This window comes from Camelus bactrianus, chromosome 33 (genome assembly GCF_048773025.1).
Source record: "Camelus bactrianus isolate YW-2024 breed Bactrian camel chromosome 33, ASM4877302v1, whole genome shotgun sequence".
Classification (NCBI taxonomy): domain Eukaryota; kingdom Metazoa; phylum Chordata; class Mammalia; order Artiodactyla; family Camelidae; genus Camelus; species Camelus bactrianus.
In genome coordinates, this window is record NC_133571.1 from 14,171,289 (window position 1) to 14,195,333 (window position 24,045).

General features: G+C 35.4%; 1 protein-coding gene across 2 annotated transcripts in view; it reads left to right on the forward strand.

Annotated features, from left to right (window-relative positions):
• CBL (Cbl proto-oncogene) overlaps positions 1-24,045 on the forward strand; it is a 74,869-nt gene that overhangs the window by 27,286 nt on the left and 23,538 nt on the right. For both annotated transcript variants that reach the window (XM_074357009.1, XM_074357010.1), the window contains 7 exons: positions 14,051-14,197; positions 16,035-16,191; positions 16,961-17,082; positions 17,415-17,552; positions 18,845-18,932; positions 19,282-19,413; positions 19,628-19,831. In XM_074357009.1, the coding sequence (XP_074213110.1) occupies positions 14,051-14,197; positions 16,035-16,191; positions 16,961-17,082; positions 17,415-17,552; positions 18,845-18,932; positions 19,282-19,413; positions 19,628-19,831 (988 nt within the window). The remainder of the gene's footprint in view (positions 1-14,050; positions 14,198-16,034; positions 16,192-16,960; positions 17,083-17,414; positions 17,553-18,844; positions 18,933-19,281; positions 19,414-19,627; positions 19,832-24,045) is intronic.

Genomic DNA, 24,045 nt, shown 5'->3' on the forward strand with positions numbered 1-24,045 from the left:
CAGGCTGTAGTGTACAAAGCAGCAAATGTTTGCTAAGAGATAACTAGTAGTGTGAAAATGTTAGAAGATTGTGAACTTGAATCCTGGTAGCTTTTTTTTTTACATTTACTTCCTGTGTATTGAACTTGAAATTATGCGTTTTCTTCAGAAAGTTTAAATCCAATGTATTAAATTTGTTAAAGAAATGGAATGAAAAACTTTTGTTAGCATTTTTCTTTCCTCTCTGGTTAAACCCTCCCCCACTCCTTTCACATGCAGGACACTCATCCAGCTTAGTGTCTAATAAAATATATCTAAATAACTTAAGTATTCAGAGTCAGTATTTCTTAACTTGTTTCATTTGTACCTTTATGATATTTTTCTCAGATTATTTATGTTTAAAATAGTTGGTTGAATATTTTCCTTGTAAAGTTGAACCAGATTATAGAGATCCCTTTTCTCCTATTTTCTGTTCTAACTTCAAAGAACATGATTAAAAAGCCACTTAGGAAAGGAAATCTTTCATCATTATTTCTGTTAACAGCGAGCTAAGTCCTCTTGACATGAACCTTTGTGAAGGGCTCTTTAGGACTGAATATTATCTATTTTTCTCACTAGATTAAGGTTGTATAGATTAGGTGAGTGATTAAGGCGCTGCTTTATAGCACGCTTTTCACTCAATGGCACACATATGTCAGTAAACACGCAGTATTGAGCAGTGAGGTTAAAGCAGTGTGGAGTTAGATGTTAAGTGTGTGAGCTGCCATTTGCTGTCTATATGACCTTAGACAAGTTAACTTCTCTTTGCCTGAGATGTCTCATTTAAAAATGCTTTCATAGGATTTTTGTCAGCATTATAATAAATAAGTTAATGTTTAGAAAGCACTAGGAATAATGCCTGGTTTACAGGAAGGAGGATCTAAGTATTTGGTTTTATTTTATTTTTTTAAATAGAGATATACATTCATTGAAGAATTATGGGAGGGAGAAAAATATTAAGAGAAATATGTACACACTTAAAAATGGTTAAAGTAATAAATTTTATGTCAAGTATATGTTATACTTTTTAAAAAAGTATTGTCATGATTGAAATATTCTTTTTGCAAGTATTCATTCAGCAAATATTTTTGAGATCTGGCTTTTGGTAGACTCCAGGTGAACATCAGGCTGGAATTCAGAGGTGGAAGGATAAGCCTGTATACAGACTCCCTATTCTCTTGGTGTCCTGTGGAGAGGACTGCTTGAGTTGGGCACAGTTGGTGTCATGAGACAGGGCTCCAGGAGTGGGGCTCAGCCTCCCCCAATCCACCCCTGCACCCTACTCTCTCTTTTTATAGGGGTGAATGTGATAAGTGAAGTAAAGAGTGAGAGTTTGGGTGGCACCTGTTTACAGGAGTTGCTGAGAACCAGCTGCCTGGTAACCAGAGACTGTGGAGGCCCTTGGGAAGATGTTAGGAGGAGACTCTGGTCCTAGTTAGCTGATTGCCAAGCAATCCAGAAAGAACGAGATGACCAGTCAGGAGTCAAATGCAGTAATCCAGTGGGATTATGGTGCTTTGGACTAAGGTGGTAACTGGACTATGGTGGAAATAAAAAGTAATTGGCTCTGTGAAATAATCATATATATTTTGCATATTAATAGTTTATTCGTTTATTTGCCGAGTAGAATTCTGTTTTATGGTTGTACCACAATTTGTTTATCCATTCACTTGATGTACATTTTAGTTGTCTCCAGTTTCTGGCTATTACAAATACAGCAAATATGAACATTCATGTACAAGCCTTTGTGTGGCCATATATTTTAATTTCTTTGGAGCAAATACTAAGGGTGATATATATATATATCTGTAGATATATATGAACATACATACATACACACATGCTTCACTGGATTCAATTATTGTCAATTATTCAATTGAATGCTTCACTGGATTCTATTTCATAATCATTTAGGATTTTTCAATCTATATTGATAAGTGAAATTAGCATATAATTTTTTTCTCATGATCTTTGGTTATGGAAATAATCAAAATAAGTTCTCTTTCTGTTTTTGTGAACAATTTGTAGAAATAAGAGTTAGCTTTTATGGGGGAATATATAGCAAAACAACTATTGCCATTGTGGTCTAATGTGTGTGCCTGTGCACACATGCAGGCGTTACTGTATATGTGTGAGGGAGGGGAGTGGATTTTGATACCTACTCTAACGGTTTTTGGTTTACCTAGGATTTGGTATAGTCCGTTTCCCCTAAATTTGTAAGTTTAAGAATGGTGCTTGCCATGTAGTAAGCATTTGGTATTTATGGAATGAGTGAATTAGTGAAAATTACTGGAATAGAGTTCATTGTATTCTGTTATTAAATGACCTTTTATATTTTTAGTTGTGTCTCTGATTTTATTATATTTAAAGTTTGTGCCCTCTGAAGATTTTTACTGATTCATCATAAGTGTAAGTTGGTACTCTTACGAAGCTTTTAAATTTCTTGTATTCCAGGCAAGATATATTTGTGATTTTTTCCCTCCATTTATTATTTATTCTTATGCTTTATTTTCTGCATTCATGAATATACCTCTGCCCCTTTGACAATAATTGAAATTTTATCACATGTGTTCTACTTTACTGAACTTAGTAAACACAGTAAATGTTTCCTTTTTCATAGTGCCTTTAATATGTAAGTTCCATGTAAGTTTTCCTGTTGGGAAATATGATAAATGCTGCTAAATGGAACTTAGAACCCCTAACATTCAAGAGTCTGTGAAGAAGAGCTTAGAAACTAAATATGTTTTCATCAAGTCTGTATAAAAGATACTGAGAAACAAAGATTAGATTTCAAAGAGATGGCATTAATTCTGCCTCATGGTAAAAATTAGCATTATTTTCTTATAAGGCTGAATAGAGCTCACTTGGGATATTGATTTCCCAGTGTTCCCAAATACCTTTCATGTGAATTTGTTCTTTTTCTTTTTTTTTTTTTGTTTGTTTGTTTGTTTGTTTTGTTTTTAGAAGAGAAGCCTACCACTCTTGTTCTTTTCTGACTCCATCCCATCTACTCCCACAGGGAGAAATTCTGTCTTCAGAATTTAATTTCCTTTTCTTTTTAATTTTTAACAATTTTATTGAGATATAATTGACTTACAGCCTTATGTAAGTTTAAGGTGTGCAACATGTTGATTTGATTAAAAACTCCGTTTCATTTTGATTATCCTGTGTGAGGGAATTAGCAGACAGATCATTTCCAATGGTGTCAACAATCTTACACAGACATTCACAAATCTGTTTCTCTACTTGCTGCCTCTTTCCCAGGCCTCCTTCTAGACGTGCCGTATTGCTGTCTTTCATACCTCTCACACTCAACATGTCTGAACATTGGCTATATCCTCTTCATGAGCAAACCAACTTCCTCTTCTGAGTTCCCTGAGTTAGTATTTTGTAGTGATGACAAACATGAATTACTGAGATTGAATCCTGGTTTAACTTCTTTCAGCTGAGGTTTTTTTATAAAATGAAGGTGATAGCCGAATCTAAGAGGATTGTGATTGAAAATCAATTAAATAAATATATAAAATGTCTGATCCTTAGTAAACCCTTTAGAAGTATTAGTTTTATTAACGTATAATTTTAAAGACTCTACTGTTGGCTGTTCAGGCTCAGTTTCAGGTTCATCATCTCTCTCCTGCTCAGTCATCTCATCTTCCTGGTCTTACTTCTACAGTGTCTCTAAATCTATCTTATTTTCCTGCCCTTGTTCGTGTTCCCATTGCCTTTCTGCTGCAGTACGATCCTGACTGAGCTTGCTTCTTTTGTCATTTCCTCTCTGTTTCATCTTGCATACCACTGTCATTTGTGGCCTCAAAACAAGTTAGATCTCACTCCCCAGTTCCAAACCCTTAATGACTTCCTGCTGTATTTGTAATATCTCTCAACCTGGTAGTTAGATCTCTACATTTTGAGTCCTGCCTGTGTTTTCCAGTTTTATCATGTGTTACCATGTTCCTACATTCTGGCCATGTCAGTCTATTTGCCAGTCCCTGAACCTTCTCCTGAGCCTTTGCTTTGGTCATTCCCTTGGCCTAGAATCCCTTTCCATCCTATATTTCCCTCCTCTCACTTGAAATTCCATCTGTTCTCTACCATCCAAAAAGCCTCTTAAATTATATTAGTTTTAACTAGTAGTTCTCCCACCCATGCTGTTGTTGACACTTGGTTTTTACTTTACTCTAGCAGTTACCAAAGTCTGCCGAAATGTGAGTCTGCTTTGATAAGTAGTCAGATCCAGGAAGACTTTCTTTCTTGTGTTATCTAATATTGTCTTTATTGTATAGCTTTTTAATAAAACCATGTTAAATTTGGTAAAATACTACTAACTAAATACTAAATACTACCAACTAAATAACTGAAATATGAATGTCAGAGTTGTACAGAGACACAGAATCTTGAACTTAGGAGCATTAGTTTTTGTGGAAAATACATTGAAGAGAATGACAGTGAGGAAGATTTCTCTGGTTTTAATCCCTCCAAACAGTCTAAGATTAAGATAGATACAGAAAATTTCATCTTCTTTCCCAAGTTTTGGGAATAGCAAAGTTTAGTGCTGCTCTATATTTGTTCAGAGAAACCATATATTTAAATGGAAATGGATATCTGATGTGTCATATACTCAGGAGTTAATGATATTTAGAGAGACTTTCTGCATATTTAATTAGATTCTATTAGAGCTTAGTATAATTTGTTTTGTCTGTCTGTGTATCTTTGTACTTTAAAATTTATTTTTTAAGTTCATGGGATGAAACTTCTGAAAGGTGCTTGGTTGTTTTTGTCATTTCTTGGGGCAAGGGTATGAGAAGTTTTGGAGACTTCTGCATTATGATACTGATGTATATTCTTTAAGGAACTGATACAGAGAAACAGTCAGTTCTTAAGGTTAATATTTTAACTGCAGACAAATGCTATACAGTATGCGTAATTTAGATAATTGTCTTTCAGAACTTGGGTTGAGTAAATTCAAAGTTTGTTTTGAAATAGAGAAATCTGATTGTATTCTTGCACTCTTTAAGAAATAATAATGGTAGCACCGTAAGTTAATGTAGCTTAATGAATATTCGCTAAATATTCACAATGATTTTTTTTTAGCAACTTTTTTTCCAACCACAAAAAACCAAAGGTATTAAGTTATAAATATTATGACTCTATAGTATGTGCTTTAATGAGAATATATCACATTAATTGTTTAAAAATATTGACTCTAGTATAAGTGATCTGTTTTACATGAGTTAGGAAAGAAGGAATATATCTGTGAAAAAATAAATCTTTTCCAATAGTAACTATACAGTAGGGAAGAATGGCAAACACTGACTGCCTTAACCAGGTAGTAAAGGTTAACATCACCAGTGATGTCATGTGGACTTCGTGTTCCCCCCGGTATGATACAATGAGAAAGGTACTTTGCTTCTGTGGTATTGTTTCCATAAACTCATAACCCCAGTCAAAACATGAGAAAAACATCAGCTAAACACAAATTGAGACACATTCTATAAAATACCTAACCAGTATTAAGGTCTTAAAGAAACAAGGAAACAGAAAACTATTATTACAGACCAGAGGAGACGAAGGAGATATGCCGAATAAATACAATGTAGTATTCTGGGACAGATAAGGACATTAATGAAAAAAACTGGTGAAACCTGAATAAAGTCTAGGGTTTAGTTAATAGCACTGTGCTGTGATGTTGGTTTCTTGCTTTTGGCAAAGGTAAATATAAGATGGTACTATTAAGGGAAACTGGAAGCAAATGAGGAGTATATGGGAATGCTTTGTATCATCTTTGCAACTTTTCTGTAAATCTAAAATTACCAAATAGAAAGTTTACTCAAAAAATAAGGAGTAGTTTTCAATCCAATTCTATAAATTTATTGAATACCGATTAAGTGCAAAGCCGTGTGCTCACTACTGCAGGGGATAAAGTGTGTAAGACACCTTCGCTGCCCCTGCCCTTAAGGAGTTGTCGTTTAATTAGGGAATAAAACAACTAATATAAAGTAGAACATGATGGAGCCTGGTACAAAGTATGAACAAAAAGTTGTGGGGCATAGGGGTAGGGGTGTCTGAGTTTGAGAGATACTAAGTGAAGATTGAGAATACCTCTTCCTGACCCCCAGCATGTGCACCAAGAAGACAGCATTTGAAATGAATTTTGAATGGGCAGGATTTCAGGAACCATAGTTGTTGGAAAGGAAATGTGTATCATACCAACAGGCCTGGGCTCTTGAATCAGACAGACCTGCTCTGCCACTTACTGGCTCTATGACCTTGGGCAAGCTATTTGATGTCCCTAAGTGACATCCTTGTAAGATAGGATTAGTACTTTCTATTTCAAAGCATTGTTATGAGAATTAAATGAGGTATGCATGTAGTTTAGCAAAGTACCTGATATATAGTAAGCTCTTAATGTTAACTGTTAGAGGAGAAAGACATATGTTATTGATATAACATCACCAAAGACCTGGGGCCTGGAAAGTGTAGAATGTTTTGGGAAATACTGAGTAGTGTATATTTAGAAAGATGAATCAGGACCGTATTGTGAGAGCTTTCATTTATAAGCTGAGCAACTTGAACTTTTTTTGGTAGTTATTGGGAAGTCATTGAGGATTTTTGTGTAGGGGGATTAAGGAGATTGAGTCTATCTTTTAAGACTAATTTGAAAGAAATATGAGGAACTCGGAGATTCTCATGTGGGCTGCTGCCTTCCCTTTTACCTGGTGGATTAGATTAGTGTTTCTTTAGCTTTATAATTCTATGTAACAACTGAAAATGCTCTAAATGATGATGTTGCAATCTGTTACTTTAACCTTGGGGTCTTAGAAGCAGCACCATGAGTATAGTATCAAATACACTTCATGTGTGTTTAGTAAAAAAGGTCATTGATATTTTTAGATGTTTTGGCTTAAAACTTTTTAAATAGGTGATGTTTTTTGCTTTGCACCCCCCCCATTTTTTTTTAAAGCAGCTTTAGCAGATAAGAATTAAACAGTACTTCACTGACTTCCTGTGAAGCTTTTTGAAAGAAGTTGAGTTGTATCTATTTTTAAAGCTTTTTACTGTGAGCAGAGGATACTGCTCTTGAGTTATAAATGTCATCTCAGTATGTTCTCACTCAGCATTGTTTGGATGACTCTAGTGTTTGCATATAAGGTTCTGGAGTTAATGAATAGAAAAAGCAGCACAGGTTATCACAGAAATGGTACCGGTAAATGAAATACTTAGAAGCAATGATCCCTTCACCACTGAGCAGTGCAATTATTTATCATCGTCTATGTAGGTTTTATAGCCCATACCACGGCTGAATGGCAGAGTGGGTTATATTGTGATCTCATTTGGGAAATATTTTACAGGTCTAGAAGCGTATTGTATAATGTTGTGAAGTTTGTTCATCAATCAGTGTATTAAAAGTGTTAATCATTTTGAAATTTACCCACTGGGAAGTACAGGATCATTGAGTCCCATGAATGTTATTAAAATAGATGACTGGGGTTCCCCTAAATATTTTATTATTTATAATTAAAAACATACAATGTTTGTTATACAGAAAAATTGAAAAAATTTTATAATAATCATATACCTATCACCTAGATTCTTCATTTAACTAAATTATTGTTTTTAAAAGGAATGTCCCACTTTCTTCTCTTTTTGAAAGTCAAAGAAACTTCTTTGAGTCTTTGAACCATTTTCACAAATGACAATATTTTCATATAGCTGAGATGATTTTTGATGTTTGCATGGTATTTTTTCAGAAATTATAAAATTCTTTGGGTAAAATAATTCACTACACATTCTGGAATTTAGCAATTCCCTAGTGTTAGAGTAGATAACAGTATTTTAGTTTATCCCTTATATTGTTCATACAATTAACCTTTCATTCAAATTCCACAAGATACAGGTTCACTTGAATTCTTTGCAGGCAGAAGTAAAATATGCTCTTTAAAATTATTATTTCTTGACATTATAATTTCTAGTCCTATAAGGATGAGCACTAGCTTTCTTTCTCTCATGTCTTTTTTCCTTCAATCCTATTATAAAATTAAATTGCTGCAGTTAAGGTTTCTTTTCCAGTTTCAAATCAGTGGTATAGCATAAATTTATACATTTTTATAAATGAAAGGATACCTTTAAGAGAAATTGGTTCCAGATTCCTTATGTTACATCTGAGTTAATGGAGGCCCAGAGAGGTTAAATAACTGTCACAGGACACAAAAAATTAATGGGAGATCAGGAAATACATTTTAGATTTCTAGTCATCTTGACTATTATCAAATATATTTTTAGGTACTCCTTTGTAGAAAGAGTAAACAGAGCATGCTTGACAGTTATAGGATTTATCTCTGACTTTCAAAATGGAGTTTCAAAAAAAAAAGTAACCTTAAGTGAGAATATCTTTATAAATATGTTTTGTAAGTCATTATTTTATTTTTTTCTAGAAGATCTCAATCTTTTAATTTTTGCTTCTCAGCTTTTTTTCTTCTTGAAACTTTTTTTTTTTTTTTTTTTTTTACTTCTAAGGGATGGAGTATTCTCATTAAAACAAAAAGGAGCAAAAGAGTGGTACTACTCTCTGTACTTGTCTCAAACATTAATGAATACATTTGAATATAGAGGGTTAATGTATCTCGCCATAATGTGTTTTTTTTCCATTTCCTCTTTTTCTGCAAAGTACTTTGTGGCCAAGAGTTACAAGACAGCTTGTTTTTCAGTATTTTGTGTAGTAAGAAATGTACTGGTTGGCATTTGAGGAGCTATCTATCTCATATTCATATAAAGGCTACTTATCAACACTGTCTTGCTTGATCTGAAGAAATGGAGATTTTTGGTTTCTATCAGGTTGTATTTACCTTTCTACTTTTGAAAGGAGCTATAATTGCTCTGTTGATTATTAATATACCTTATTATTGGTGACATAAAAATTTTAATCCTTTATTACCTGAAATTATACACAAAAATATATATCATTACTTTAGGCCTGAGGTACAAAGGTACATTGGCTTTTAGAGTAGGACCTGAGGTAGGGGGAACAGAACTCACATCAGTCTTGAACCTTTTGAAAAAAGGACACTGCATACTGAATTAGTGTGTGAGTATGAGGAAGTTGTGAGAGGACGAGAAGGCTGGAAGCTATATAGATGTAGACGGTTAGAGTTAAGAGTGATAAGAATGACCTCCTTCAAATACTGAGTTAAAGTATTGCTACCACTCAAAGTTAAGAAAGAAGAGTTTTGTCTTCAAGGCATTTGTGAAAAAATTGAACAGTTGTGTTCCTTTGTGGATCTTTGGAGAAATGTTAGAGTGTATTGTATGAATCGAAGTAACTCCTGACAGAATTTTGAGAAGTATTGCTTAGCTTGTAATAAGCCCAAATACCCATTATACCTCATTGTTCTAAGTTTACATGTTTAGACAGATTCTCCTGATTAAATTCTGCCCTATACTCTGGGACATTGAACCATAAGCCTGAGGCCTTAAAATGTTATTGAACAAAATTTCAACTCAGACCAGCTACAAAATGTTCTGACCCATGGGCTTTTATAGATTCTTTATTTCCTTTTAAGAAGTGTGATGCTTACGATGCACATCTCTGGTGGTTTTAAGAAATGTAAGCTGGCTTTTTTGGGGGATGCATCCTTGAGTAGGAAAGTATCTTAAATTGATTTTCAGTAACTATTTCAGTCAGCACTTTGAACTGCTCTTAGGCACCTAGTGCCATTACATCCTTGTGGTCAATAACTTTCCCCTTTCTGCGGCTTTCTTCACAAATTAAAAAAGCTTTTGCCCATTATTATTTTGGTATGTATATTTTATCTCTGATCCAGCATAATGCTGGATATCTGGTAGATTCTCAGTGGAAAATTATTTGAAGAATCAAAGATGCCAATGTGGCTCATCTTCCAAAGACTCACTTCCTGTCTTCACTTAAGAACTGGCTTAAAATCAGCACTTACCAGTCCCTAAGACCATCTTCTCTAAAACAGCAACCTTACATGACTCTCTTCTCGTACCCAGGTTTGTTTTTCTTCAAAGCACTTTTCTCCCCATACCTGATACTCCTGCCATGGGAATGTCAATGCTGTAAATCCAGGACTTGTGTTTCGTTCATTGTTGTATTCGTCCCTAGTGCCTAGCAAATAGTAGGCACTCAGATGTTCTTCTGGAGGTATAATAAAGGTTAGAAATTATGCCGCGTGCCCAAAGGGATATAAATATACATCCGAAATGGATTTAGCCCTTGTTTACACAGGTAACTGTAGTACAAGATGGATTCAGACGACATAGGAGAACTGCACTGAAAATGTTCGGGGTATTTTATTGCTTCCAGCTGGCTTCTTAGGAAATGACATTTAAGCTGGATCTTTTTTCAAACTAAGGAACAAATAAGCAGTGGCTTAGAAGTGGGAAAGTGAATAAGGAGAATATGTATAAGAAAAAGTGAAGTATTCAGTTTGGCTAGAATATTACTAGTGAAGAACTAAGAAATTAGTTATAAAGGTAGGTTAGATCCAGGTAGTGGAAAGTATAAAAATCAAAGCTGAATTTGGATTTGGTCCCACTGGTATTGTGGGAATTGCTTTTTCCCCCCTCCTTAACAGGGCATACATGGTATGATTGAAGGTGCATAGGAGGAGACAGAAACCTCAATTTGAATTATGGAGTAAGTAGGTGCAGGTAGCAAAGAGTATATTAGAGTAATAATATAAATTCAAAGGTAGGATTAACAGTACATGGTCAGCAAATTGATGTCACATATGGAGAACAAAGCAAATGGAAGTTAAGATGACTGACTCTAGGGTTTTGAACTTGTAGGAAGATGGTGTTGTCATTAAATGCAGAAAATAGAGAACATGAAGAAAGAGCAGGTTTGAGAAGGGAGGTGAGCTTTGTTCTGAACATACTGCTTTAAGGTTCTAGCATTTGAATAGAGAAATGTAGTAGGCAGTTGGAAAGCTACCAAGGCCGAAGATTTGGGAATCTTCTGCAAAGTAGTTTTTGAAGCCTTGAGATGGCACAGGGAGAGTCAGGAGAGTACATGGAGAAAGAAAAGAAAATAGTGGAGAGTAAATTCTTGGGAAATAGCCGTATTAAGAGAACAGAAAGAAAAGCCAAAAGGGAAATAAAAAGCAAGTAGGAGAACCAAGGGAGGACAATATTGGAGAAACCAGAGAAAGACATTTTCAGGAAAAAAGAAGATACAAACTGTTTCTTCCAAAAAGAGCTCTGTCATAATCTTGGGAGTGTGATTATGTATGTTTCTATCATATCATACATTGTTCTGCTATACTGTTTAGCACAATTCTTTACATATAGTAGGTTCTCAACAACCCAGCATATCTTAAGGGAATCGTGGACTCTCTCCTTCCTATCTTTAAGGATTAACATTTGGCAAAATGTTATGTGACTACTGAGGTTTAGTCCACTGTGCAGTTTGGTGTCCTGGGGAAGACTTGAAATTAAAATCATTGGGAATGATTTGTGCTTTGCAGATTTTCTGTTGTGTTATCTATGATATATATATAGTCCTTTTCTTCTCTCTCTTTCTCTCTCTCTTTCTCTCTCTCTTTCTCTCTCTCTTTCTCTCTCTCTTTCTCTCTCTCTTTCTCTCTCTCTTTCTCTCTCTCTTTCTCTCTCTCTTTCTTTCTTTCTTTCTTTCTTTCTTTCTTTCTTTCTTTCTTTCTTTCTTTCTTTCTTTCTTTCTTTCTTTCTCTTTCTTTTTCTTTTTCTTTCTTTCTTTCTATGGCTGCTTGAAGTTTATTTTCTACTTGGTGCAAGGCTTATGGTGCAAGGGTTATGAGGTGTCAGGAAGGCTCTAGTGTGGCTTGGGTAGTGAAGAGTGGGGTTCTCAACTTCCTTTTTGGTGTTTTGCTGTTTTTATATTAACCCAACTGTTTCTGCTCACTATAGCCTGCTTAGTCTCAGGGAGGGGAGGGAAGAGGGGTGGATCTTACTAGCCTTGGAAGGAAGCCTGGCAGCTGGTGGCGGCCACTCAGGACCGGGGACCTAGAGTTGGTGTTGCCAAGGCTAGCTGCCAGCCTGCTACTTCCACATGGCTTCCCGAGCCAGGTCCCAGGTGATTGTGCCGGTGGAGGTCTGGGGCGATTCCCAGTGCTCTGGGGACTCCAACACTGTGGCCATGAATAGGAGAGTGGACTTCCCGAAAAAGAAGCTAGCTCACCATGTCCTGGGGTGGCTTTGGGGAGACCAGGTGGTGGGGATGTCTTCCCCAGATGGCTCCACGCTCCCTCAGGAGCTGTTACTGGAAGTGGAGCCCAGGTGGCACCGGTAGTGGTCACGGGTGGCCCTGAGCGAGCTGCTGAAGGGGGTGGTTGCCATGCTTTTGCTTGTGGGCTGGTGGAAACCTGGGCGGCGACCCTTTGCAGGCCTTGGCACACGATCACAGGTGGCAGGGATGGGAATGCTAGGCCATGGAGCCCTTTTGCAGAAGTGACCGTGAGCGACCGCTCCACAACCCAGATGTGCCCTGTGATATATTCTTGATAGTTACTAATTTTGTTTCCTCTTTGATAAAGGATTTAGTAAAAATCCTGACCAGCAGTAATTGAAGGATCTCAAAGTACAGGGAAGAAAATGGTTATTGGAGTTTAGAGATTGAATAAGTGCTTGTATTTTTATCTTACACTTGAGCTGTTTAGCGTATGAATTATTTTAGATTGTTTTCAAAGAATATTAATTTTATCATTGTAGGTGCTTTCAGAAAACAAGTAGAAAACTGTAAAGAGAATAACTTGATGCAAGTGTGAGAAGACAAATATCAAAAAATTGAGGCTGATTTGTTGAAAAGCTGATGAGAAAACTTTCAGGAGTGTTTTGCACAAAAGTTAGGGCTGCAGAGACTTTGTGCAGCATTTTTCTAGGAAAGACAAAGATGAGACTAATGGTGATCCTCCAGGATAGCATATAAAAAGAAAAATATATCTGTGTTAAAGAGAATTTTTAGGCAATAAAATTGATCATGAACTGACTTGAAAATTTATAGTTCACTTGTATGACAAGAATACATAAATACAGGGGGGAGGGTATGACTCAGTGGTAGAGCACATGCTTAGCATGCACGAGGTCCTGGGTTCAATCCCCAGTACCTCCAATAAAAACAAGTAAAAAATAAACCTAATTCCCCTTCCCCCTCCAAACCCCCAAAACCAAAACAAATAAAAACAATGTTTAAAAAAAAGAATACATAAATACAAATTATTGAGGCAAGGGAAAATAAGCAAGTGTAATAGTGGCTGGTTTGGTGTATAGCAGTATGTAAGGCATCAGTATCTTGTTCTGTGTGACAGTACCATTAAAGATAACAGATAATCTGGTTGCAGTACACACTTAAAAGTAGTGTGTTAAATTGGTACCTGATAATCATATCCATTAAACAAAGGTTATTAGAATAAAGTTAACTAATTATTATAAACATAGTATCGTATGCACTTTTTTACATGGTTTGGATGTTTGCCTTTCATTTTTGGTAAAGGAAGAGAAGTTGTTTTAAGTTACTTAAAGAGTTTGAAAACTTAACCTGTTTAAGATCTGATTTAGTGAAAATATTTGTTAGGTCTGGATATTTAAATACTCCTTTTTATTGAGGATTTAAATTTGTTTTTAATTTGAGTACATTACATGATAATTTAAAAATCCAGATTAGTTTAGGCAAAGCAGGAAATATTTTGTTTTTCTAACATTTTTGTGACTGACTGGTTATAACACTGTACAAGTTCTTGCACTTACTTACTTGTTGAGTCCTCTTATCTGTCACCCTAAAAAAGAAACTTATTCATATTAGTTTATGCTCAGTTATTAGACCTGATTGATTTAAGATTAAAAGTCTGGGAATAGATTACCATTTCTTTTTTTTTCTTATTTACCATGTAACATCTTTTTGAATGAAGGGAACAGAGTGGATCTAGTGAATGCAGCAATCTTTCTTCCATTATAATTACACACCTGATATGGTGAATTCAGCACTTTTAAAATAAAAATAATTTTGTGTTCATTTAATCATTGCACTTCTGATCATTTGCAGGCGAAACCTAACCAAACTGTCCCTGATCTTCAGCCACATGCTGGCAGAGCTAAAAGGAATCTTTCCAGGTGGACTCTTTCAAGGAGACACGTTTCGGATTACTAAAGCTGATGCTGCAGAATTTTGGAGAAAAGCTTTTGGGGAAAAGTAAGTCTCAAAATAATGAATTCGAACTATGAAGTACTGAAACATGTTATGGGTATTTGTTTAGTTTTTACTGATGAAATATTTAAAACATGGGAAAACAGAAAAAGTAATGAATATGTGTGTACTTACTTCCTGACTTTGGTAAATATTAATATTTTTTTGCTCTGATCATTTTTTTCCCAAAGAAATAGACCTTTGAAATTCATGCTCTGTGACTGAATACTCTATCCTCATCTATTATGCTGATAATGGACATTTACATTAAAAATTACTTGCTCACAAACAGTGCTGCAGTTAAGAAAATTGTATTTGTCTTCATATGCAAGAGTTTCTCGATAGTTACATATCTAGGAGTGGAATTGTTAAGTTAGGGGATTTTACATCTTCCGCTTTGACAAATACTGCCTAATTGCTTTCCAAAGTGGTAGTACCAGCTTATATTCCTATAGGTAGAGTACATGACTTCTAATAGTTCTGCAGTTTAGCTAATACTGGTACTATGAATTGGTATCATATTTTGCTTTATATTCCTGATGACAAGGGAGCTTAAGCAGCTTTTCACATTCGTGACCAAGCACGATTCCTATTGACTTGCCTGTTCCTATTCTTGACTTGTCTGTTTTCCTATTCAGTTGTCTTTTTCCTGTTGTAAGATACTAATTCTTTAACTACTTAACATTACAGATATCTTCTCCTAGCCTATGGTTTATCTTTCTACTTTGTTATATTGTCTTTTTGATATCCAGAAGTTTTAAATTATATAGACAGGTGTATGAGTCAAGCTTATGTTTTTAAGTATTAATATAAATGTTTTTAAATATCCTCTGAAGTTTTGGATCAAAGACCTGAAAAAGTAGAAAGGAATAAGATTTTTCAGTTGAATATACCGATCCTAATGTGAGTCTCTTAAATGCTTTCTTTTCTTTTCTTTCATTTCCTTTTCTTTTCTTTATTTTTTTGTTTCTTAATTGAAATGTAATTGATGTACACTATTAAGTTAGTTTACTACATATTAATTGTACACTTACTACATATTAATTTTACATTTGTTGAATGCTTTATTTAAAAAAATCATGTTTAAACATTAGATCCAGAATAATTAGTGATTTTTTAAAACTTAGTTGAAGAGGATGGGAATGAGTTTAACTTTGTTCCTTTAACTTAATAACTACATTAGAAAAGAGTTCAAAATGCCACTTGATCTCTTATTTTCAGGCAAGTAAATACATAAATACATAATCTTTTCAAAAGCAATGAGATTTTATTTTTTTAAAGGTCTCGAGAAATAGAAATCCTGTAATAATACTTCCTGCTAGCCATATCTGGGGTTTCATCATTCTTATGTTAAATAATTTCTTTCTCATCTCTATCAGGACTCTGTTCTTCCCGTACCTTAAGCCTGTTTTCCTCCAGTCTAGTCCTTGATAGTGTGAGTTCCTCAGAAGAACACAGAGTATTTTATGTGCTTTTAAAAGTTAAACACAAGCTTTCAGTTAGTGAAATCTGGCCACTGGTTCATCTGTTATACAGAAGGATAATCTCATCTCTTCCATGCTTCTCTGACAGAATAGATGAGAAAGGGAATTAATTTGTGGCTTTCTGCCAAGGAAAAGTAGAAGTAGGTGTTTGTGTTATTGATTTACTCATTAGAAAGTTAAGAAATACATCATTTACTCACTTTTTGTTCTCAATCCAAAATATAGTTCAACTTCTTTAATAAAGTTGAAATTGATACTGAGAGCTTAATGGGACTCTCTTTTCTGTGAATATAGCAGTGCTTGGAGTTTTCTGTTATCTCACTCTGTGCCATCTCTCCCACCCCCCAAACCCATCCCAGGACAATAGTCCCTTGGAAGAGCTTCAGACAGGCCCTTCATGAAGTGCATCCCATCAGTTCTGGGCTGGAAGCCATGGCTCTGAAATCCACTATTGATCTGACCTGCAATGATTATATTTCAGTTTTTGAATTCGACATCTTTACACGGCTCTTTCAGGTAGGATACTAAAATGTTGGCTAAACTAGTTATTGCTACTTTTCTGAAGACAAAGCTTTTTAAAAAATAACATTTGGGATTTTGCCTGTTACAAGAGTATTTTTATTCAATCTGGAAACTATAGCCCCAAAAAAGGTTAAAACTACTCTGTATTTTTTATGTATTTGTAAAAATAATAACTATACAGTCAGCTTTCTTCCCTTCACATTTATAATCTCTTTGTTATTAAATATTCTTCTTTGCATCATTTTAGTAGTTATAGAATATCCTAAAAATGGGTATATTTAATCAGTTCTGTGTGTGTTTCCAATTTTCTCTCCTGTTGATTGAAATTCTTAACTGTTAATATTGAGATGTATTGATGCTTCACAAAGAACTGATTTCTTTCTTTTTCTAAAAATAATGTGTGTATATGCCGTCTTGCACAAACCTTTATTTGGAACTTCTTACACATGTAGGCCGTGCTCTGTTTCTCTGTTTTTGTTTGTTGTTGTTTAACCTCCCTACTGCTTAAAAATTTCCTGAATTTCACTCTGTATAGTTAAGTATCTCCCTATAAGCATATGTTATTTTCTTCTTAGCTTTTCAAAATTCTTTTTTTCCCCAAACCTGTTTGTCTTCCCTTAAAGTGACAATAGAATTGAAGGCTTTTAACAGAAAATAGAGAATTTATAATTGAGAACTGAGGTTGCTTTTTTTGTTTTTCATTGCTCTGAGCCTGGTTGTATGTCTTGAGTCCAGTGATCTGATTGACCTCTTGTTTCCTTAGCCCTGGTCATCTTTGCTCAGGAACTGGAACAGTCTTGCTGTAACTCATCCTGGTTACATGGCTTTCCTGACATATGATGAAGTGAAAGCTCGGCTCCAGAAATTCATTCACAAACCTGGCAGGTCAGTGCCATGAAGCAGAGGTTTATTCAGCTGAATTTTATTCTCCTGTGACCTTTGCTGGAAGAGGAAACATGATCTTTTATTAGTTCCCCAGTGGCCACGTTTCTTCAGTAGGATTGATGTCTGTTTACCAGAGGAATTGACTTATTCAGATCCTATGATTTGATAAATGCTTTCAAGCCACTTAAGGATTGGGCTTATATGTCTTTTGCTTTTGGTCTGGAGTCATTGAAGAATCTATTATTGACAGTCCCTTTGATTTTTGTCTCTGTCTTGCCTTCCTCCCTAATATGAGCATATACGTTAAAGATTGTGTTTCTCTCTGTTCTCAGTTACATTTTCCGGCTGAGCTGTACTCGTCTGGGTCAGTGGGCTATTGGTTACGTCACTGCTGATGGGAACATTCTCCAGACAATCCCTCACAATAAACCTCTTTTCCAAGCACTGATTGATGGCTTCAGGGAAGGCTTGTGAGTACCTACTGTTTACCATTTGCTAGAGTCTAGGAACTTAAGGGCTATAAGGCTTCATCATTAATGACTTTATTCCAGGTTTCTTCTGCAGATTAAAATTCAGGAAATATATTAACACGTTACATTGTCTGGACCTTCAGGTTCTGTAGGACTTTTGTTTTTATTTAAAAGGCATTCCTTGAGTGAAACTATTTTTCTCTGCTGCTTGGGTTGTTATCATTAGTAAATTTTACCTTTCTTTTTTTTTTTTTCCCCAAATGTTAACTTATTTTCAACTCTATGATTAGATTTTTAAATATACCAATTAGCAGAACATGTTACCAGCTATTTAACTGGCCAACATTAGAATGATTAGATGTTCCCAATGGTAGCAGGCTCAGTGGCCTTCATCTACCTTCATCCTAACTTTGTTTTAGTTCAGCATTTCTTCAGGTTTTGGGGTTTTGTAATCTATGCTGATATTTATGACTAAGTTCCTATTTATTCCAGATTTGCTATTCCTTTGGGAATTCAAATTGATTATCAGTTGGTAAGCACTAAAAGTACTAACAGTGGACCAGATATCAGAAAACTACTTGTGTTTTAAAGTGATTAGCAAAATTCCATTACGCATCATGTTCTACAGTAACACTGGAGCTGAGAGGGGCTCTTCCCCAAATGTCAGAGCTGTTTGATGCTAGAAGCTTCCTCCTGGTAGTTGATCTTGGTGGCTTTGCTTCTTGCTACATTTCTTTTAAATTGGTGTCTTTCAGTGTTAAATCTGTAAGCAAGGGTATTTCAGGTCTTTGATCAAAAGCAAATGCTGTTTAAATTAAGAATTTATACTTTGGGGCCATCCACAGGTTAAAATAAGGATTGGTAAACTGTGGCCCACAGACTAGCTATTTTGGTACAGTCTGTATCTAAGATAGTTTTTCCTGTTTAAAGTGTCATTTAAAAAACAACCAAAGAAAAGTATGTGACACAGACTTAACATGACTTGCAAAGCCTAAAATATGTACTATCTGTCCCTTTACAGAAAAAGTTTGTCAACCCCTTGATTAAAAAATAGAACCTGTGGCATTATACCCTGGAGAAAGAATGTCACTGTTTGAAGAGTATCTTCTTGGCACTGATCTGTGTCATTTATTGTTTTTTGAAGTACTAGTAAAATTTATCTTTATACTTATGCAAAATTGCCCTTTTAGAATAAGAGAATTCCTAGATAATATTTGTCTGTTATTAGCAAACAGTGATAAATTGGCTTCAGTAAAACCCCAAGACTGGGTACTCTTTTTTTTTTTTTATAGCTATTTGTTTCCTGATGGACGAAATCAGAATCCTGACCTGACAGGCTTATGTGAACCAACTCCCCAAGACCACATCAAAGTGACCCAGGTAAGTTTTGTTTTATGTTATAACCATATCACTAGTGGCAAGCTTTTGTATATTACTCTATAGAACTGATGGTAGAATTATATTAGGTGATTGGAACACTTAAACTATTGACTAGATTAGTAAATTTACATGTGTGTGGTTTCTTTTTAAACCATACAGCTTGAAATAGGACCAAGACTAGTTGCTTTCTGTTTTAAATGACTACTGTTGTGACACTTTTCTGCAAGCAAAATTAGTACTAAAAGTAACCGTCTTCAATCTTCCTATTTTTAGCATTTATGGTTGTAGTCGTTTATTCATTCAACAAATATCTACAATAGACTGAATAATCTCTTCTTTTTAATCAAAGGAACAATATGAATTATACTGTGAGATGGGCTCCACATTCCAACTGTGTAAAATATGTGCTGAAAATGATAAAGATGTAAAGATCGAGCCCTGCGGACACCTCATGTGCACATCCTGTCTGACATCCTGGCAGGTATGGATCCAAACCATGCTTTTTCTCAGCTGAGTAATCACAGTGAAGAATTGGGGATTATATATCCTTTACAGATTAAAGGGTGGCTTGGTTTATGGGGATAGGTTCTAAACTTTTGATTTCTTTTTTCATCTCTAGGAAATGTATTTTTAGTGGACGAGTATTTTAGGTACTTTCAGATGTGTCTGTTACCATCTCCTGTTTCCTTTTGCAGGAATCAGAAGGCCAGGGCTGTCCTTTCTGCCGATGTGAAATTAAAGGTACTGAGCCCATTGTGGTTGATCCCTTTGATCCTAGAGGAAGTGGCAGCCTGTTGAGGCAAGGAGCAGAGGGAGCTCCCTCCCCAAATTATGACGATGATGACGATGAACGAGCTGATGATTCTCTCTTCATGATGAAGGAGTTGGCCGGCGCCAAGGTAAGTCTCCAGTTTAAGAATTGGCAGAATCCATTATTAATTGTGTCCTAAAGCAATAGAGTCCTTAATGACATCCAAACTACAAGGACTGATAATAGCGAATATTTATTGAACATTTACTGTGTAAGAGAGAGCCATGCTAAGTACTTTACTTATTTTAACTCATATAATCCTATACTCATACATACTCATAAAACCCCATGAATAGATACTATCTTTATCCTCATTTAGCAGATGAAGAAACCAAGGCACAGTGAGGTTAAGGAATTTGCTGAAGATCACACAGCTAATAAATTGAACCAGAATCTGTGACTAGGCATCCAGCTTCAAGGCCCATGGTATTACTGTCTATATCTTAGAACTGAGCTCTACTCAGGTAGCTTTGGAGAAAATGAGGGGAGAATAAAAGAATTGGACCCTGTTTTGGTACTGTGACTAGAAATATATTCTTCTTGTCTTTTTTTCTAATGGAGTCTTGGCATTGGAAAGTTTAGTTTGGGCAGGAGAATTGAGGTACTGTTAACAATCAAATAAATGGCAACGGAAGTGACTGGAGGGTGATAGGAAGTTCCATATAGAAACTAAAACTAGAAAGGCCCTAGTAAAGATAGAATGATAAAGGCTAAGAAAGAAAGGACATGATCAGATTCCGTTATATCAGTGTAAAATAGGGATTTATTCACTGATTAGAAGTAAGGCAGTCATTGGGGTTTTAATAAATGTAGGGCAAACAAAGATTCTAATATGCTGTCAGTTCTCTTGTTTAGACTGTTATAACTTCATGGGATGCATTTTTTGGTACAAAAAGAAGCTTTCTTTTGTATCAGCACTACACAGTCTGGCACATAGTAGGTGCTCAATAAATAATGAAAGGATGGATTTTTATCTCTTAAATGATTGTATCTCCTCCTCTCTGTACTCAATGCCACTGCTTTATTTCCGGTTCTCATAATCATCTTTTCTCCCTGCTAGCGGAGTCATTGATCTGCAATACACACCTGACCTCCTCATCCCTTTGCCTCACACTCTTTAATGACTTCTCAAAACTTAGTGGGTTTAATGAGTCCATTCTCCTTTCTAGGCACTTTGCCCTGATAATCCTTTCCACTTTGTATTTTGTGATCCAGCAAGGCTGTACCACTAAAAATTTCTTCATGCTTTTGTCCTGACAGTTTCTATGTAATTTAGCTCAGTTCGCAGTTCTTAGGAAACCTTTCCAGACTATACCCTGCTTCCCCCACTGTCAACTCACATGTATTTACACACATACAATCTAGATCTGGGCAGGTATTTCTCGGACTCTATGAATATGTCTGCCGTAGAACTTACCACTTTGTAATATTTTATTTAAAGTATTTCTTATTATATTGTAAGTTCCTAGAAGGCAAGAGCCATGTCTCATTTGTGTTAGCTGCTCAAAATTGAGCATATAGTAATTTCTTTGGATGTTTGGGAATTGAAAACGCTTCAAAGCAGGAATTGATAAATTTATCTATGCTGTATCAGTAATGGATAGTTGAGGAAACCTGGACTATTTGAGCAGTATATTCTTGTGTTTTTTGAAGTTGGCAGTAGTCTTGGCCCCTTATAACAGGTTCTTTGGTTTCATTTTAAGAGATTCATTTGACCTCTAAAGCAGTTTTATGTTCTTACATAGATTGCTGGCTGTTTATTCATGAAAATTTACTGCTAACTCCTGGAGTGTTAAGGACGCTGAATAGTAAGATAAAGAAGTGATCATTCGTATATGTATTTGTTTGAAATTAAAATACCCTTTTTTCTTCATGAAATTTTATACATGGGTAGTACTCACTGTGAAGAAACAGACACAGTCAGCGTCACTGTGGGTGAAGATTAGTTCCATCTTTTTGGAGGATATTTGACATCTATCAAAATGTATATGATATTTACAGTTTGAATTAACAATTCCATTTCTAGGAATTAATCCTAAAGAAATACTCAGACAAGTACACAAAGATATAGATACTGTATTCTTACAGCATTATTTGTAATAATGAAAAGTGTCCATCAGTAAGAAATCGTACATCCACGTGTTAGTATTCTGTTGTTGCCATAACAAATCACGATCGTCCCTCAGTTTTCACAGGGATTGGGTCCAGCAGTCTCTGCAGATACCAAAATCCATTTTTTAGCTGAATGGTAGGTTCTGCAGGGATGTTTCATCTTATTATCCTTTGTACCTTATAGTTCATTATCTACTTTGTATGACTGAAATACTTGAGTAAAATTATCTAACTTTTTTGGATGGACTTTAAAATTAGTTCCCAATTTTTTTGTCCTAAAGTCACTCCCAAAATATCTGAGGCTATGAGAGTGCCTGTTTTGCCACATCTTAGTAGCTGTTGTTTATTGTTTTGTTGCTGTTTGTTTTATTTTGATTTGTTTTTAAAATAGTGAATCTACTTTTTCAAAAATTCATGTGATAAATGCTCATAGACTTTTTTCTTAAGTGTAAAAGAATTGCTAAAAACCTTATAGAAATGTCACTTCCCTGCCTCCAACTCCTCTCTCTGTCCCATCAGATTTTTCAGTTCTTAAAACTGTTTCTTAACCATATGCTCTACTACTGTCCCTTAATTCTGCAATATTACTTACCTGTTTACTTCTGGTATTATAGAGAAGGGTTTAAATCTCTTATCTCCCTCTTTTCTATTCCATATCTTCTGGCTATAGTTAATTTGAATGTTTTTTTGGCTAAATCTCTATTCAGTTTTTAAGTGATTTTGCTCTCTACTGTGTCAAGTAATATACTATAATTACCTTTGCCTTCTTATACAATCTTCTGCTTTTCTGAGATAATTGATGTTTTTATTTTCTTAGTTTTCAGTTTGTACCTGTCACTACCAAGTCTTACCATGCTATCAGATATCCTCTCAATATAATTTTCTATGAGGTAAATTCTACTAACCCATTAATCTAGTGAATAGTATATAATATAGTATAGTGACCTATGGGAGTCTTCCATGCGTTGGCTCCATCTGGACTGGTTGTACTTGGGGTGTGCTGCGTTCCATGTCACCCTGGGGTCTCCCCTCCCCATCATCACTGGACTGCATTGCATCTCTTCTGTGTTGGAGTGCCTATTTCTTGACTCATGTTTTTCTGTTTCTTGCTTTACTTCTTTGGGTGGGGTATGTCCTCAACAGAGCTTCCTGTGAAAAGGTGAGAGGTGAAATTTTTTGAGATGTTTTGTATCTCAAAATGTCATTATTCAACCCTCAGACTGACTAGTTACAGAATTCTAGGTTGGAAAAATTCAACTATAAATTGTTATGGCTTCAGTGACTTCTAGTTTCTAGTGTATTTTTGCTCCTTGGTCCCCTCTTTCCCTCTATCCTCAGAAGCTTTTAAGGTATATCTTCCTTATCCCTGATTCCCTGCAAATTTAAGGGTATGGTTGGTTGGTTGGTTGGTTGGTTGGTTATGGGTTTCTTTTCTTTCATTGGGTTAGCTATGCAGTGAACACTTCCTATATGGATATTTTTGTTGCTTAGATCTTACAGTTGTTCTTATATTATTTCTTTGATAATTTCATCCCCATATGTGCCCTTCTCCTTTTCTGGAACTTTATTACATGTTGAGATAAAAGAACATCACAGGGATCAGTTAGATTTTAAGACATGAATTGAGGGATATGATTAGCTCAACCCTCTGCACTTTGGGAATGAGAAGGAGAGATGGATGGTGGGAGGGATCAAAATAGGCAGAGAAGGCCTTCCAAACTAAGAAACAAATTGAACAAAGTCAAGGAGGTAGGAATTCCAAAATAAGAAATTATGGAAAATACTGTTGGTTAGGGAGACCCAATTAGAGAGACCTGTGAAAGCCAGGCAGGAGAGTGACATTTTATGACGTGGGAAAGTGGGTGTTAGGTATGGATGGTTTTTGACCTAATGAGTATTTTAAAGATGGTTAAGCTGATAATGGTGAGCAAAAGGATTTGGTGAGTGAGATAAGAAACTAGAATTTGGGAGAATCACTAGAAGGTGGTTTTAATAAACCAGGTCTGAGGTTGATAAGTAGAATGAAAAGGAAGATACTGATACGAGATTCTTTTATGGAAAAATCAACAAGATACAGTGACTGACTAGATATTGATGAAGGGAGAGTGAGTTTGACTAGTAAGTTCACTTTCATAACTAACTTTCATTTCAAACACCTTGAGGTGTTTGGCTGCTCACATTCCACTGGCA